The 18,732-nt window shown below is 40.3% G+C and overlaps 1 protein-coding gene across 1 annotated transcript in view; it reads left to right on the forward strand.

Moving 5' to 3' along the window:
* LOC150081562 (WD repeat-containing protein 3) overlaps positions 1-18,732 on the forward strand; it is a 279,852-nt gene that overhangs the window by 101,076 nt on the left and 160,044 nt on the right. The window contains 1 exon segment of the mRNA XM_090380245.1: positions 18,307-18,439. Within this exon segment, the coding sequence (XP_090236371.1) occupies positions 18,307-18,439 (133 nt within the window).

The raw sequence follows: 18,732 nt of genomic DNA on the forward strand, positions 1-18,732 counted from the left end.
TAAACTAAAGCAGGTTCTACACAAATGGCACCTCCATAGCCAGGTGAGCAGGAGCAGCAGTGCGTAGCACACGCTTCTTGATTAGACCGGGGTTCGAGCCCGTGATCCACCACATACGGAGGAGGCGGAAAGGTTAGGGAATGACCACCACATATCCCCGGAGCAATATGGCCTTAGTTGCTAATGCTCCTAAAAACCAAATAACAACAACAACAGCTCTACACAAAAAATGAAAACTTTCAAATGATATACTGGACAGAATTAAGACTTGGCTCTAAATCCACAGAAAATTGTAATGATGACATACTCCTTGAAAACCTCACCAATAATCTTGCACCTGAAATTAAATGGCATACTTATTGCAATTGTCTATACTCAGAGACCTAGGAATAGCATATGTGGACACACTTGTAAAAAGAATGAACTGTATATGCTTGATGACCAAACAGCACTTCTTTTAAGTGAAGCAAACCTCAATAACTGCAAGATATATATACGAATGGCAGTGTATTCAGCCATTTTGTATGAGGCAGAATTGTGGTCATTGGCCTTCTCCACCCACATTAAAAGGATATATGCTGTGGAATTTTGGCTCCTGAAGTGGACAAATTGTAAGCATTGGCTTCCTTAACAGTTAAGGACTATGCAGCTGGCAGAACAACTTTTGCATCTACATTCACACATGAGGAATTATTAAGGTTTGAAAATGGCAGAAGGTTATCAAATTGTAGCAGGATACTTAATGATTTTGTAATAACTGAGAGCAAAGTGGAGGAGAAATTGTTGCAGTTAAACATAAGAAAAGCACCTGGGGTGGATGGGATCTATCCAGTTATATTAAAGGAGGCGGCAAAGCAACAAAGCAAACCCTTAGCCATAATTATGAGAGCATCCTTGGACTCAGGGGAGGTTCCACGGACTGGAGATGTGAAAATGTATCCCCAATTCACAAAGGGGGATCGAAGGGTGACACGAGTAATTACAGACCAGTTAGTTTAACTTCTGTTCCGGGTAAAATAATGGAGTCACTGGTTAAAGATGCATTGCAGGATCATCTAGACAAGGCTGCAGCAATAATTCAGACACAGCATGGGTTTGTTAAGGGAAAGTCTTGTCTGACAAATTTGATAGGATATTATGATGTGGTTACAAAGGAACTGGATGCAAAAAATAATTTTGATATCATATATTTGGAGTTCAGGAAAGCTTTTGACACTGTTGCACATGAAAGACTATTGTACAAATTGGAGCAGAATGGTATTAAGGGTAGGTTGCTACAATAGATAAAAGGATAGTTAAGTGGGAGAAGACAGAGGGTGCTAATCAATGGGTGCTACTCTTCGTGGACTAATGTTATTAGTGGAGTCCCAAAGGGTTTGGTGTTGGGTCCACTGTTGTTTTGTATATTTATCAATGATATTGATGAAGGTATATCAGGCTTAATGTCGAAGTTTGCAGATGATACAAAGGTTGGCAGGGTTGTTAATGACAGTAATGGCAGTGTTATTAGCCCATCTGCCCAAATTATCTAGATCCTGTTGCTACTGCAACAGGATCTAGATAATTTGGGCAGATGGGCTAAGAAGTGGCAACTGAAGTTTAACCTTGACAAATGCAAAGTACTGCATATGGGTAGAAGTAACCCCAGAGAAACGTACCAACTGTGTGATACTACACTTAAGGTGGTAGAAAATGAAAAAGACCTGGGAGTAATTGTGCAGGCAGATATGAAGTTTTCTGAGCAATGCAGACAGGCTGCCAGGGCAGGTCATGGGGTTTTCCTCATTTTAGGAAGGATGTAGATTTCCTTGAGCGTGTACAGAGAAGGGCAACAAGATTGGTGAGGGGAATGAAGGGATCCTCTTACCAAGAGAGGCTTAAGTTCTGCAAATTGCAGTGGCTGGAGACTAGGCACCTGCACGGTGATCTGATTGAGGTGTATAAGGCCTTTAATGGGTTGAGCACGCTGAATTCTGATGGGATCCTTCCACTTGTTTAGATTACGAACTTAAGGGGGCATAAATTCAAATTAAGAAAAGACAGATGTAGAATAGATGCGTGGAAATTTGCCTTTAGCCAGCGGGTGGTTAATTGCTGGAACAAACTTCCATCTGTCGTTGTGGAAGTTGAATAAATTTAAGGTGGAACTGGACAGGCATTTGGAGGGAATGGTGTGATTTTTTTTTTTTTTTTTTTTGTCTGATCCTGCATAAGCTCATACACATGCTTTCTTGCATCACATGCCACTACTACTACTTCAACTACACCATTTGTTAGACATTATTTCATGGAAATGCCTGATAACAGTGAACATCAGTGAAGAATGACTGAATAATGCGTTGATGATGAAAATATCACGAACCTGCTTCTTACAGCTGTGTGAGTACAGAGTATTTTCAGGTCTAACGGCACCAGGGATTTACTCCATCTCCGCATATGTTCTTTGTATCGTATGCTGTCAAGGCCAGAGGTTTAAAAGTGTGTGGGTCATGTGTTGTGTAATATGTTGTGCCCCTTGTTCATCTGGCTTGTTCCCCGCGGGGCCCCTGATGGACCCGACATTTACTTATTCTGCAGCGGGGAGGCCAGCCAGGTGTTCCCTTTGCTCTGGCAGGTCCTGCCACCTACTTCCTGAGATTTCAGTGGCTAGGACCTTTAAAAAAAAAAAAAAATTCTTTTCTTTTGGGCACAGTTGGGATGGTATATTATATGCTGTTTAGAGGGGCTATAAGGGATATATGCTGGAAGTGATAAGATTTCCTAATACATGAAATTTGGATGTGCCCCTTGTTCATCTAGCTTGTTAGCTGCGGGGCCCCTGATGGGACCCAACATTTACGTATTCTGCCACGGGGAGGCCAGCCAGGTGTTCCCTTTGCTCTGGCAGGTCCTACCACCTACTTTCCTGAGATTTCAGTGGCTAGAACCTTAAAAAAAAAAAAAAATCTTCTTTTCTTTTGGGCAGTTGGGATGGTATATTATATGCTGTTTAGAGGGGCTATAAGGGATATACACTGGAAGTGATAAGATTTCCTAATACGTCGGGCATGAATTTGGTGTTTTAAATTTGGATGTGTGGGGCAGACAGCAGGCCGTCCCCTCCCGCCTGCCAGGGAAAGAGGAGTAAAAAGCAGGCTAGGCTGAGTGTTCAACCAGGGCACCATATAGCTGTATGGCATCATAAGATGCAACCTTTCTCTTTGTGTTAGTCCAGTGGAGGTCCGAGTCCAAGTTGCAATTTTTATTTTTGTGTTAGTCCAGTGCAGGTCCAAGTCTAGAAGTCAGGTCCAGTTCGTCATGTTCATGTGTTGTATCTACTTCAGGTGGTCACTAGTTCAGAGTTTTGCAGTCATTTCTGGTAGTCATGGCTGTGTTTTGGGAGATAGTTACATTGGAACTGTCTTTTGAGGTATACCGTATTTCCCCATGCGTCTTATACATGGAGAAATACTGTCTTTTGAGGTATACCGTATTTCCCCATGTATAAGACGCATCCTTTTCCGAAAAATTTGGGGTCTAAAAACTGGGTGCATCTTATACAGTGGTTGTAGATTTTTTTTTTACTTTCATTTCCCGTTTTTCCGCACTTGTTGTCTTTGTGCTCATTGTTTCGCACTTGTTACTGGTATATTAGGTTACATTTTGCCACGTTCTGCCCAGAAATGGCTCAGAAAAGATTTTCGTACAGTGCTGAATTCAAGTTAAAAGTGATCCAGTTTGCAAAGGTGAATGGAAATCGTGCTGCTGAACGTAAGTTTGGTCCTCCTCCAACTGAGAAAACAATCTGAGACTGGCTACTGGCTACGGGAAGAAAAAGAAAACACCATGGCAGAAGAAGGCCATTAGAGGCAAGTCAGCAATATGACCTGATTTAGAGAGGGAATTGAAGATATTGGATTGAGGAGCAAAGGGCAATTGGAATTCCTGTGTCCACAAAGATGGTTCAGTATGAGGCAAGAAGAATTGCTGATGAAAAAGAAATTACTGATTTCAAAGGAGGACACAATTGGTGCTTCAGGTTCATGAAACGGAATGGACTAAGCATGCGTACACGCACCAGACTTGCCCAAAAGATGCCTGAAAGCTATGAGCAGAAGGTCCTTGAGTTTCATCGTTTTGTCATTCAATGTCAGAAGACACATCAGTTTGACTTGAGACAAATTGCAAATATGGAAAAAGTCCCCCTTCAATTTGATATCCCAAGTAACAGCCTAATTCATTTCACAATTTGATGTCCCAAGCACTTCTTAATTCATTTCATTTCACAAATATACGTGGTCTCAATTCTAATCGCAACGATGTCCATTTCCACTTGCAGTCTGCCAAACCCCATGTACTTTTTCTGACAGAATCTCAGTTATTGGTTGATTCAACTACTGCTCATCTCAGATGCCCAAATTATTCGCTGTGTGATTCCTTTCGCCTCAAAGGTGGTACTTGTGCATATGTCCGTTCTGATATTCCCTGTCAGAGACTTGGCAATTTTGAATCTCCTCTCTTTGATCTTCTCTGGCTTAAAATCTCTCTACCTCATTGTGTCAAATTCATCTGTTGTCTCTACCGTTCTCCCAACTCCACTAATCACTTGGAGCTCCTTGACTTCCTCTCTTTGCAACTTGACTTTCTCCAGTCCAACTTTCCTAACAGTGAGGTAATTTTCCTTGGTGATTTTAATGTTCACAACTCCAGCTGGCTTCCGTTATCTAGTCACACCGACCCAGCAGGTCAGATGCTGAGGCTTTTGCAATTACTAATGACCTAGCACAGATTGTTCATTTACCTACAAGAATACCGGATAATCCTAATCATACAGTCAATACGCTTGATCTTTTTCTCACAAACAACCCTTCTAAGTACACGGTCGAAGTGAAAGGTCCTTTAGGCACTTCAGATCACAACTTGGTGATTGTCTCTTCTCCAATGGAACCTTTATCTCATGGCTATTCCCAACCTTGTGTTGTTTGGCATTACAAGAATGCAAAATGGTATGACCTGCGAGATTTCTATTCTTCTTTTCCTTGGTCGGATTATTGTTTCAAAACTTCTGATGTCAACGTTTGCTCAGATCGTGTCAGTGAAATTATTCTTGCAGGAATGGAACCCTTTATCCCACACACCACTTTAAAATCTCGTCCTTTATCTAAACCTTGGTTTTCCAATAAATGTGCTAAGGCTGTTCAAGAGAAGAATGTTGCATATTGTAATTGGCTTGTTTCTAATTCTTCAGTTTCATTTTCTGCCTGCACCAAAGCTCACAACAATTGTAAAGCAGTTATTAACCAGTCCAAACTAGAGTTTGAACAGGCTAAAAGTAGAAAACTTGCTTCTTGCCCTAATGGTAGCCGAGCATTCTGGTCTCTTGCCAAAGCTATTGGCCGCATCTTTTGCCCATCTCTGCTCCCACCTCTGTCCAAACCAGATGGTTCTGTTGTCACTTCAGCCAAGGATAAAACTGACCTGCTAGCATCCCATTTTTCTTTCAACTCATGCATTAACGATCTTGGTAAAAAACCTCCCACTATTCTCAACACGCTCCATTCAATGCCTCCTGTGGTCTTCCGTCAAAAGGATGTCAGAAGGTTTTTGACAAATCTTGATGCTAAGAAAGCTCCAGGTCCCGATGGTATTTCTCCACTTGTTCTCAAAACCTTGCTCCTGAACTTACTCCTATTGTTTGCCGCCTTTTTCCAAAGGTGTTTTTCCTTCTGCTTGGAAATTTGCTCATATCCAGCCAGTTCCTAAAAAGTGTGACAAATCCCTCCCATCCAATTATCGTCCCATTGCAATTACTTCTACTCTTTCTAAAGTAATGGAGAAATCAATTAATCGCCAACTCTTAAACTACCTAGAAACCTTCCGTCTGATCAACGATTGCCAGTATGGATTCCATCAGTGTCGATCCACTGGTGATATTCTGGCATATGTTACCCATTTATGGACTAATTCAATGGAAAAGTTCGGTGAAACACAAGTAGTTGTTCTTGACATCTCAAAGGCTTTTGATCGTGGTTGGCATAAAGGTCTTCTAAACAAGCTTCCATCTTATGGTTTGCCTACTGTTTTTAGTAATTGGTTATCCAGTTTTCTCTCTGATCGCTCACTGAGGGTGATGGTAGATGGCTCTCTGTCTTCTAACTTCTCCACTAATGCCGGTGTTCCCCAAGGTTTAGTTCTTTCCCCCACTCTTTTCCTGTTGTATATTAATGACCTTCTTCCATTGACTGGAAATCCTATTCATAGTTTTGCCGATGATAGCACATTGCATTTCAATCAGCTTCAACTTCTCGAAAATCTGCTACCAGTTCCTTAAATGCCGATCTTCAGGTAATTCTCCAGAGGGGCAAAGACAACTTAGTTGATTTCAACCCTTCTAAAACTCAGTCTTGTCTTATATCTCGCAAAATGGATTCTTCTGCTCCTATGCTTATCTTTAGTGACACTCCGATTTCTAGGCAAAATGATATATTTCTTTTGGGATTACTCTGACTTCTAATCTCTCTTGGCACAAGCACATTACAAATATTTCTTCCTCTGCATCTAAAAAACTTGGTTTTCTCTTTCGCTCTTGGCGTTACTTTTCTTCCAAACAGTTGCTAACTCTGTATAAATCGCAAATCCACCCTGCCATGGAATATTGTTCCCACTTCTGGGGTGGTGCCCCCAAAACCTCTCTCAGGCTTCTTGATTCCATTCAAAAGAGGGCAGTTAGGTTAATTAATGATTCGTCTTTAACAAAGTCTCTCCACTCGCTGTCTCATAGACGTACTGTTTCTGCTGCATGCCTCTTCTACAGATACTTCCATGGGCACTGTTCTTCTGAATTGACTTCTATAATTCCCGCTCTCTCTTTCAAAACAGTCCGAACACGTGCCGCCACAAGCCAACATCCATTTACTGTCCAACTTCAAACCCACAGAACCAACTTTTCATCTTCCTCATTTATTCATTCAACTGCCGTTTTCTGGAACAACCTTCCTTCATACGTATTTCCTGAAAATTACAATCTACAGAAGTTCAAGTCCAATGTCAACAAATATCTTGTTTTGTCTTCTCAACCTCCAACCCAAGCACGGTACTAAGTACTATAGGTTCTAATACCTCTCGTGTTTGGGGTTCATATAAAAAAAAAAAAAAAACAGAACTGTTGATAAGAAGGGGGTAAAAACTGTAACTGTGAAGACAAGTGGACAGAAAAGAGTCATTATACAGTTGTTCTAGCTTGTTGTGCTGACGGAACCAAGCTGCCTCCTATGCTGATTTTCAAATGCAAAACAATGGTGATTGTCCACGTTCATGACAAGGGTTGGATGGATCAGGATGGAATGAAGATCTGGTTTGAGAAAGTTTGGAGCAGGAGACCAGGTGGGCTCTTACGCAAACCTGCCCTATTGGTGCTTGATCAGTTCAGGGCACACATAACAAAAAATACAAAGAAGATTGCTGCAGAGCAAAAAACAAAACTTGCCGTCATACCCTGGAGGCTTGACATCCCATCTCCAACCACTTAATGTCAGCATTAACAAACCCTTCAAAGCTGCCATGAGAGATGAATGCAACCAATGGATGAAGTCTTCTGGGGACAATTTGACACCAGCAGGAAGAGTGAAGAAACCAACTATAGGAGAAGTTTGTGCCTGGGTGAAAAGATCCTGGGATAATATCACGATTAAGATCGTTGTCAAGTCATTTAAGAAGTGTGGCATTTCAAATGCCATAGATGTAACTGAGGACGAGGCAATATATGAAGACAGTGATTCATCATGAGACACAGATGAGGACAAGCTAATGGATGGGAGTTTTGACAGTGATGAGTTGTATGAATTTTATGATGAATAAAACTTGAGTTCAATAACTTTATGTAATACATTTTTTTTCAAATTTCGGGCCCAAAAATTAAGGTGCGTCTTATCCATGGGGAAATATGCTAGTTGTTTCTAGTGTTCCCTTTCTGTTTGTTATGTCCTTTTGTTGGTCCAGTTTGTCGCTTTTATTAATCTCTACTTGTGGTATCCTGTTCCCCTGGGTGGGCCAGTCTCATTCTGAAATTAACTTCTGAACCAAGATTTGGATATCAGCTCATGTTTGGTATTTGGATCATGGGTTAGTGATGATGTGGCAGAGATCTTTGTCTTTCAAAGAGTTCATGGGGAAAGACGGTGAAAACCCAGTAATTATCATCTTCTTGCAGTATTATGTCTTCTCGGTTCCTTAGCAAGGAGTTGATGCGTGTATGAGGTCCTCATAGTTGTCACAGTCGTTGATAAGGTGTTCCCAGGTTTCCTCTTTCCCCCAATTACAGCTCGGGTTGTCGGAGATTCCCAGCTCGTGGAGTTTCCCTCTGAAGGAGCCGTGTCCCATAAGAAGGAAGGTGGTGTGCAGGCCAGGGGAAAACCAGGACGGGGAGTAGGATATACCCTGCTGACATCGGGTATAAATTTTTTGGAGACTTGCGCTTTTCTGGTAAGATTCCATCTATTTTGCCAGATAGATTGCAGATGTTCCGTTAACCTCTTGTTTTCTGAGGATTTGCTTTTCTGTGGATCTGTTGTATAGTCTAGATAGTTGTGGTTCTACCTTTCAAATGTTGTTGTAGCAGCCCACACCAATCGCACAATCTCCAGGTCCAGGGGAAGGAAGCCTGCCAGGACCTGGAGCGCATAGGTGCTCACTGTGCAGCTCTAGTTGTTGTCAATAGTATGGATTGGTGGTTCGACTCCAGCTTTTTCTTGTTGACTGCTGTGTTTGCTTTCTGATACCAGGTGCCTGCATCAAAATCACCACTCCCTCCTGGTGATTTTGGTTTTCATGGCCGAGAGCCTCCTTGTTTTTGTTCTGAGGTAACAGAGATGAGATATGAAGTTCAAGTTTTGGTCTAGTATTATTCCTAAATATTTTAGTTCCTGTTTGAGTTTGATGGTCGCTCCATTTATTTTGATTATTGGAGGTCTACCAGGGTCAAGAGCACCCCTGAGGAGTATTGAGTGTTTTTTCGGTTGAGATCATTAAAAGATTCCTCTTGGCCCAATCCTGTAGCATGTGTGGCATGATTGCCTATGGCTTCCAGTTGAGCCTTGCTATCTGCTTGAAGCATGATAATCAGATCATCAGCGTATGCCTGTGTAGTGGCATTTGGAATATCCAGATTTAAAAACTCATCAAGCACCAGGTTCCACAGGAGTGGCCCCAGGATGGATCCCTGGGGGCAGCCCCTGTAAACCAGTCTGGGTACAGAGGTAAAGGGAGTACTGACCGTGATTCTTCGGTTTTCCAGGTAAGATTTCAGGCAATGAAATAGGTTTGATGAGATTTGAGCCCACCGGAGCCTGGCCAGAACACTGGACCAGAGGGACTCAAAAGGCTCGTGTGAAGTCAATTGAGATGAGGAGGAAATATTTCCTGTTACAGTTTCTGGCTGCATCGATGATCTTCTCGAGGGCATCAGTGGTGGAGCATCCCCTCCTGAAACCGAATTGGTTTCTTGGCATCAATTGTGCATTCTGGTATCAGTTTGCAATTCTGTGGTAGATGAGTCGCTCAAAGAGTTTGCTCAGCATCGATAGCAGAGCAATAGGCCTGTATGAGCCTGGCATGTCCTGGGGTTTTTCAGGATGTCTGACTTAGGCTGTCTTCCACAAAGTTGGAAAGAAACTCTCTGTGAGGCATTGATTTGCTAGGTTTAATTTAGTATCTGATATCATTTCCACTGCCTTTTTTAGAATTTCAGCTCTATTTGATCTTTGCTGGGAGTTTTCCTGTTTTCCAATTTGGCTGCAGCTACATTGAGTTCCGTTATTGTTATCTGTTCCTGCGTGTGTGCAGTTATTGAAGGTATTAGCATTAGTAGAGGCATTTGATGCAAGAAACAAGCTTATGCAGCATCAGCCAAAAAAAAAAAAATAAAATAAAATAAAAATAAAAAATAACCACTTCCACTTCACCCCTCTGTTCGTTCGAAATACCTGTCCAGCCGAGCCTTAAACTTATTTAGGCTATCAACTTCCACGACAAGGGATGGAAGTCTGTTCCACCAACCAACCAACCAACCAACCAACCAACCACCTGCTGGCTAAAGGCAAATTTCCTCACGTCTATCCTACATCTGTCTTTCCTCAATTTGAATTTATGCCCTCTCAGGTGATTACTCTGAGCAAGAGGAAGAATCCCATCAGAATTGAGCATGCTCAAACCATTCAAGGCTTTATACACCTCTGTCAGATCACCTCGCTGGTGCCTAGTCCCCAGACACTCTAATTTGCAAAACTTAAGCCTTTCTTCGTAAGAGCACCCCTTAGTTCCATTCACCAATCTTGTTGCCCTTCTCTGTACTCGTTCCAGCATCTCTGCATCCTTCTTGAAATGAGGCCTCCAGACCTGTATGCAGTACTCTAGGTGTGGCCTGACCATTGCCTTATACAAGGGAATAATCACCTCCTTATCCCTGCTAGAAAAATTCCTATATATCATTGACAATACACCATGAGCTACTCTTGCAGCCCGTCTGCACTGCTCAGAGAACTTCATATCTGCCTGCACAACCACCCCCAGGTCCCTTTCATTCTCTACCACTGTTAGTGTAGTACCACAGAGTTGATATGTTGCTCTGGGGTTGCTGTTTCCCATATGTAGTACTTTACATTTGTCAATGTTAAACTTCATTTGCCACCTCTCAGCCTATCTGCTCAACCTTTCCAGATCCTGTTGCAATAGCATAGTGTCGGTAGTGTCCTTGACAACCCTGCCAACCTTCATATCGTCTGCAAACTTGGACATTAAGCTTGATATACCATCATCAATATCATTTATAAATACAGAAAACAATAATGGACCCAATACTGAACCCTGAGGGACTCCACTAATAACATTAGTCCATGATGAGCAGTGTCCATTGATTACCACTCTCTGTGTTCTCCCCCTCAACCACCCCTTTATCCATAGCAGCAATTTGCCTCCAATGCCACACTGCTCCAATTTGTGCAGCAGTCTTCCATGTGCAACAGTATCAAAAGCCTTTCTAAGATCCAAGTATATAATATCAAAGTTATTCCCTGCATCCAGTTCTTTTGTGACTGCATCATAGTATCCAATCAAATTGGTCAGGCAAGACCTGTCCTTAACAAAACCATGCTGTGTCTGAGCTATAACTGAAGTCTTGTCTAGATGATCCTGCAGTGCTTCTTTAACCAGTGCCTCCATTAATTTTCCAGGAACAGAAGTTAAACTAACTTCTATAATTACTTATGTCGCCCTTTGATCCTCCTTTGTGAATTGGGGTCACATTTGCACATCTCCAGTCCATGGGTACTTCCCCTGAGTCCAAGGAAGCTCTCATAATTATGGCTAAGCGTTTGCTTACTTCCTTTGCTGCCTCCTTTAATATAACTGGATAGATCCCATCCACCCCAGGCGCCTTTCTTGTATTTATCTTCAACAACTTCTCCTCTACTTTACTCTCAGTTATTACAAGATTCTCTAGCTTACTGCCAGAGTTGAATACACCTCTGGCATTCTCCTCGCTGAATAACTCCTCATGTGTGAATGTCAATGCAAAATATTCATTCAGTTTGTTAGCTACCTGAGCAGGATCATCAACAGTTGACCCATCGATATCAAGTGGACCAATCTGATTCATCCCCCTCCTTCTAGAGTTTACATAAGTAAAGAACTCTTTGCTATTTTTCTTTGCATCTCTTGCCAAAGATTTCTCGTAATCTGCCTTCGCCTGCCTAACCTCCTTTGTAACTTGGTTACAGATCCACTTGTATCTATCATAGGCTTCTGTGTCACGTGTTAATTTGTATGTATCCCATGCATTTTTCTTCTCTGCCATATGTCTCATTAGTTCATCTGACATCCACTTAGGCCTAAACCGTGAACAATATTTCTTAGTTGGTATGTAAAGCCTAGTAGCTTCCAAGATAAGTTCTTTGAATGCTTCCCATTTTGAATTTGCTGTTGGTAACATCATCAGCTGGTCCCACTGTATAGAATTTAAATACTGTCTCAGTCCATCGTATTCGCCTTTACTAAAGCAATAACCCTTCCCTTTACCCCTAATGGTAGTTACCTCTTTGAGTAAATCCCACTTCAGCACACTGTGATCACTGCCACCTAGTGGTTCATTTACCTGAAGATTCTTAATGCATGAAGAATCACTACTGATAATCAAATCAAGAGTATTACTCCCTCTAGTTGCTTCCCGAACATACTGATGTAGAAAACAATCATTCAATAAATCCCCAAAAGCCTTGCTAGTGTGCGACCAGCCCCCAAATTCCAGTTAATATCTGGGAAATTAAAATCCCCCATTATAAGACTCTCTGATTTACTGGCCCACTCTATTTCCCCGTACAGTTTCTTATTATACTCATCAGAGTCATTAGGCCTATAGCACACTCCTACTCTCAATTTTGATCTCCCAATGCTTATGTCACACCAAACTGACTCGACACTGCACTGTCCAGCAGTGTCGACCGGCTTCACTTCCTTGGATTTTATGTATTTCTTAACTAATAGCATAACCCCTCCTCCCCCGTCTATCCTTTCTGTAGACATTGTACTCCCCAAATTCCAGTTCTGCATTCCTTTTATCTGTGTGACACCACGTCTCTGAAATCCCCACAATCTGCCTTTGATGCCAATATGTTATTAATGGAAGAGTGCCAGGATCTGTTGTATGTCCCTTGAGGTGTTAAGGTGTCAGCAATGACTTCTCCTTGGGGAATTTACTGGTTGTGACTTTATACACCCACTTCCCAGGAGTCTGCATTTCCCACTGTGAATAAAAGGTCTTCCCAAGAGCATCTCTTTCTTGTTTTAATTTGAGCTGTATATTGGTTCCTGACCTCCCGGTATTTGCTGTCTACGTGTGTCAACCTCTGCTTGGGGCCAAGATCTGTGCGCCCTTTGGAACATTTTTCGGGCATTATTCACCTGCTGTTTTGTTGCCTAGAGTTCCAGTGACCACTTTGGGAGTGGGCTTCTTCTTCCTGATGGCCATGTTTTTTGCTTCGTTTATAAGCTGCGTTACTTTTTGTTGGTGTTGGTCTGGATTGAGATATTTTGGGTCGAAATTCCTGGCTTTTTCCATCAATGTCTGTTGGAATAAGTTCCAGTCTGCTTTTTGGATGGTGTATCTTGGCAAGAGGAATCTAGATGGATACTGGGATACGAGGGAGCTTGTGGAGGTCAAAGGTTAGGACTCTGTGGTCTGAAGTGGTTCACTGTTCTTGTACCACCCAGGGGGAGGGGAGAGAGATGCCCAACAATTGACTAAGTGGCAAGAGTTACATCTATATTTGCTTCCCATAGTGTGCTGGAGAAAGTTGAGGGTTGATTAGGCTTGTTGAGAAATGCTAGATTACTATTGGAGATGTAATCCTCCAGGCTCTGACCATTTCTTGCACCCTTACAGTCTGGTCTTTCACTGTGCCAAGCAGGGGATCTGCAGTTGGCATCCATTCCTACTATGAGTTTGGCATTCCGCATTTGTAGTTGGATATTTTGCTTATATCTTGTCATGGGCAATATATCTTCTCCCAGATGGACATATATAGAGGTGACATAAAATTCCCCTAGCAGTGAGGCTATATGGGCACATACGGCCCATATAGCCTCAGTTTGTATTTAGGTCCGAGATCTTGGTTACCATGATGTCAGTATTCTGGACAGCGATAGCAGTCCATGGGTTGTCTCCATTAACTTGTACGATCTTGTAATGTAGGGGGTACTTCCTTCCTTTTACTTCCTTGTTGTAGGTGTAAGGCTCCTGTAGCATTAGTATGTTATAATTTTATTCCCTGGCTATTTTAGCCATTTGTGCGACAACAGCCTTAGATCTTTGAGCATTGTGCTGTGTGAACTTAATCTTTGTTTGATTATAGTGATTCTTGTTATTCCCCATAGTCGGTTCTGTTTTGTTGTGCACTTTTAGCCTTTATGTAAATTGGACACTTATCCCATAGTGAGTGATCTGCAAACGTCTCTTCCATTCACAAACTGGCTGAAAGGGTGAAGTGAGCAAATCCAGATTCTGTCAATTATTATTATTATTATTAGCTATATGGTGCAAGGAAGCCTGAGGCTTATGCTGCACCAGCAAAAAAAAATTCCCGAATTACCCTGAGAGAGAGAGAGAGAGAGAGAGAGAGAGAGAGAGAGAGTCAAAAGTAGAACGGAATCACCGAGAAGAGAAGAATGATGATATCCAGCTTAGGACCCTGGGTGTGCCAAGCCCATACTCACCAGATGTGAGCCCCTGGCACAGAAGACAAAATTTGTCTTCTGTGCCTGGAAATATTGTGGAGTGCTTAGTTAAGGAGGCAATACAAAATCATCTGGACAGGTATGGAATTATATGGGAATCACAACATGGCTTTTTTAAGGTAGATCATGTCTGACTAATCTAATTGCTACTGTGCGGCTGCCACTAAGGAAGTGGATAGACAGTATAACTTTGACATCATTTACTTGTATTTCTTTATAATAAAATTTTTTATTGTAAAGTTTAATAAAATTTAAAAATGCAGACTAAGCTGTGCCAGAGGACTTGAAAAGGTTATTTCTTTTTTGTTATTAGCTAAATGTTTTAAACAATTCATAAATGTTTAAACAAATTTTTGGGCTACACATGGACTTAAGCATACCAGTGCCACTCGCAGATATCCATTTAAGTGCCACGATGTAGTCAAATTTTTCCAGATTTGCAGATGATATATTGGTTATAAGTAATAGAACTACTATACACAGCTTTCTCACTCAGTTTAATTCATTCCACCCTGGGTTGAAATACACGGTGGAACTAAAAAACAACACTGGTATTAATTTTTTTAAATTTGAAAATTATAAAACAAGGAAGTAGTCTGAGCACATGGATTTACTGTAAATCCACATGCACATTAACTGTAATGTGCTCTTATGCATATTACAGTTCACATCATTCTTACAGTACAAAAAAATTGTCTTACAAATGGAGGGGTGCATGATGTGATGAAATATTGTTCATCTGATCTCACTCTGGAGCATGAGTTGCAGTACATAAATGCTTCATCTCAAGCTGCAGCTTACCCCCTCCCCTTGGCGCACTATGGCCATAGTTGCCGATGCACCTAATAAATCCCGAAACCCCCCCCCCACCATCTTCTCCTTAGGGCAGGGGAATCTGATCTTTTTTTGGCTAGGGTGCCAGAATAGATAAAATGCTATTGGTCACATGGGCCATACGGATTTTTATGGGCAGCAGGTTTCACGAACAGTTCCTTACCACAAATTACACATTTTTAGAAGTAGTTTTTATCAAAAAATAAATTCTATATTTATGATTTAATTTTTTTTACATTTAATAATTAAATACAGAAATCCAATAATTATTACATAACACCGATAACATTCTTACTACTAATTTTGTTAAATAATAATTTAACAAAATATATAATTTAATAATAATTTTGTTAAATACTGAGAAAAGTATATAAAACGTCATTAGAAAGCAATATACAAAACTTGAATATTACTTAAAATGGAATATCATAATAATCTACTTTTGATAGATTATAGACAAATCAGGAATGAGCATCTCAGTTCTCACGAATCTTTCTAGTTATGCTGTAAAATGAACTCGTGTACATTTTGCCAATTGAGAATGGGGTTCAAGTTTTAAAAAGACAGTCATTTTATGCTTAATTACTTTGTGATCCTTGTACTGTGAGAAAGCAGTTATCAGAGGCATGAGTTACTTACATTAAATTAATTTCAACTTTGCTGTTGAAATTAATTTATATGAATACAGTAACCAGAAGCCTTTTGGGTATAATCTTAAGAGTTTTAGATTTGAATTACAAAGAAATAGACACACTATATTTTTTAGAAACAGGGGGAAAAAAATAAAGAAATACATTTTATAGATATTTTCTCATCAGAAATAGCACCCAACATTTATCTCTTACAACATTATTAATCATTATTTCTCAGCAAGCAATTTTTAATTCATTGAAACAAAATGGAAACACACAGAATAATTTAAAAAGAAAGGTCCAGTAATGATGTAAGCATAATTTTGGCAAATTACAATCACAAATGTCTAGCTACTGTTGTTAGCAGCCCAAAAGAATAGCAGCATACTGAGGGTTGATTCAGCCTTTTGATAACAATTTTGACATTAATCGTGCTTGTGATGTACAGCAGCAATGTAAATTTTTTTTCACACAGGCACAGTCCCAAACCTTATGAACAGGTGCATCAGTTGTAGAAGTCATTTTAATGTCAAACATGCCTTGGAAATTGGACCCATGGTTGGAAGGTTACATAACCGTGTTTCCAAAGAAGGGTACAATTATGTGAAAATTATTGATAGGTGGAAGTCGAAAAATTTTAGTGTATCAAAGTTTGGTATCCATCCAAAACCAAAGTTTGGTTTTGAATGGCAAAGGAAAATTCCGCAAAGCTGCTGCAAGTGGGCAGAAAACACTGAAGAAACTGCAACCTGCTCCAAGTCGAACGAGGGCGGTAGTACGAAAAGTACAGTTGTTCGTTGTCGGTGAAAACCCAAAGAGCTATAGCATCACGTGTGGGAACCTCCCAGTTAACCGTTTGTCGCATAATCAATGAAAATTTGCAACTGGAGAAGAAGCACAAGGTCTGCGTACACCACCTAGGAGCAAGGCACATTGCAGAGCAGTGGGTCAATGCTTGAAAAGTATCTGGCAGCTGAAAGGTGGAAATTCGTAACAATATTGGACAAAGTGAGGATATACTCACCGATTGCAACAAATTTCGGGCAATTTATTACGGTCCATAGGATGACAAGGCCTTTCCAACATGGGTACGTCGGGGCAAGGAAAGTTTTGGCCGAGGTTTTATGGTTGTAGCTGGTTTTTGTTATAAGTGCAAATTAGAGTTGCGTAGAGTCGCTAAAAATGTGAAAGTCAACTCAGTGTATTACCAGACTGAAGTTCTACAGCTGTTGTTTGAACGTGAAATACCTACATTGTACGGTTCTGACGCTGAAAAGGTCTGAGCATCCAGCCACATGTCACGTTCCACCTGTGCTTTTTTGCGGAGAATGGAAGCGGCGACAAGTATTCATTTGATCCTGTTTGAAGATATACCTATTAAATCACTTGATGCCACACCCATGGATTTTTGCGCATTTGGACTTTTGAAAAGCGCTCTCGGAAACCGCCACCCCAGAACTGTTGAAGGTTTGTGGAAAGTCTGCCAGCAGGAATAGAACAAGATCGACTTGGTAGTTTTGCAGCACGCTTTACTTCAATGAAAATTGCGATGCTATTAAATAGTCCATGAGCAGGGAAAACAAATAGAACACAACCGGTGGTGGTGGCGGCACAGAATTTCATAGTTTTAAAGGACTGTCAAAATTGTTATCAAAAGGCTGAATCAACCCTCCATAGCATGACATCACAGCCATTGACCCAATGATATTGAAATTTATTTTTAATATAAATTGCATGAAATCAGTACTATAGGCTTTAATACCTTTTGTGTTTGGGGTTTTCATTAAAAAAAAAAGAAAAGACACACACAACACCATATTCCAGTCCATATGACTTTGTCAGTTCAGCAGATTTTAGCTAAGAACAAAATGACAATGTTCCCATGCCTCCCTGTTCTCCCAACCTGGTTTTCTCTAACTTCTTCCTGTCCCCCAAAATGAAAATCTAATTAAAAGATGAAGGTTTGAAGAAATAGCAGAAAATCAAGCTGAATCATAGAAGGCATTGGACAGCATTACAAAATAGGAGCTCTAGAGATGCGTAAAACAGTGGGAGAAGCACTGGGTTCAATGTATAAACTCTGGAGGGTTTGAAGGGGACAGACAATGCCAACACGTAACTAATATTAGTTACATGTAGGCATGTAGCTAATATTAGTTTAAATTAATTTTATTGCTCCAGTCCAACAAGTTTAGCTCACACCTTGTGTAAGCACTACTTCATACGTATGATGCCAGGCTCTTTTGAGGATTATTTTCTCATGTAATCAAATTTATTTAAATTTAATTTTATTATTATTAGGTTTTTTAGACTTGTGCATTCCCCCTTCCTCCACTGATAATACTCCTAAATGGAATGTTGCAACGGATAAACTTGTGAACTTCAATGCACAGTGTTATAATTTGAATTTCCTTTTTTTCTGCATGTTTTAAATCTTATTTATAGTACTTTTAACTTCATTAGCCATCTTTTAATGTTGAATTGAATTTTTTTTTTAATCTATTCTGTACACTGGTTTCTACAGTGTTTATCATTTATTCCTTAAATTCATTTGGTAATTATATTACATTTGCTTTAGGATCACAGGAGACATGGAAGAAAAAGAAGTATCAGTTGATTTAAATCATGAATTTAAGCAGTTAAAGCCTATTCTTGTTTCAGGAAAAATAAAATCTTTTGACATTGTTTTGGAAAAGAAAGAAATTGCAAAGGTACGTATTTTTTTAGTGTTTTAATATTTCACTTTATTCTTGTTTCAGGAAAAATAAAATCTTTTGACATTGTTTCGGAAAAGAAAGAAAGAGTGTTTAATTTTTCTGTTAGCTGAAAGTCATAAATGTTTCTAAGTTGAAAAAAATTTAAGTGTAGTACTCGTTGGTACTAATGGCATTAAGAGTAGGAAATCTGCAGACTTACTTAACAAGTATAGGTCAATGTTGAAAAAAAAAAGGCATGAGTTATTGTGTGTGCAATTCTGCCTAGACACAATAGGAGGGAGTACGTG

The sequence above is a fragment of the Mastigoproctus giganteus genome, chromosome 8 (assembly GCF_048544385.1).
Source record: "Mastigoproctus giganteus isolate SK-2022 chromosome 8, ASM4854438v1, whole genome shotgun sequence".
Taxonomy (NCBI): Eukaryota; Metazoa; Arthropoda; class Arachnida; order Uropygi; family Thelyphonidae; genus Mastigoproctus; species Mastigoproctus giganteus.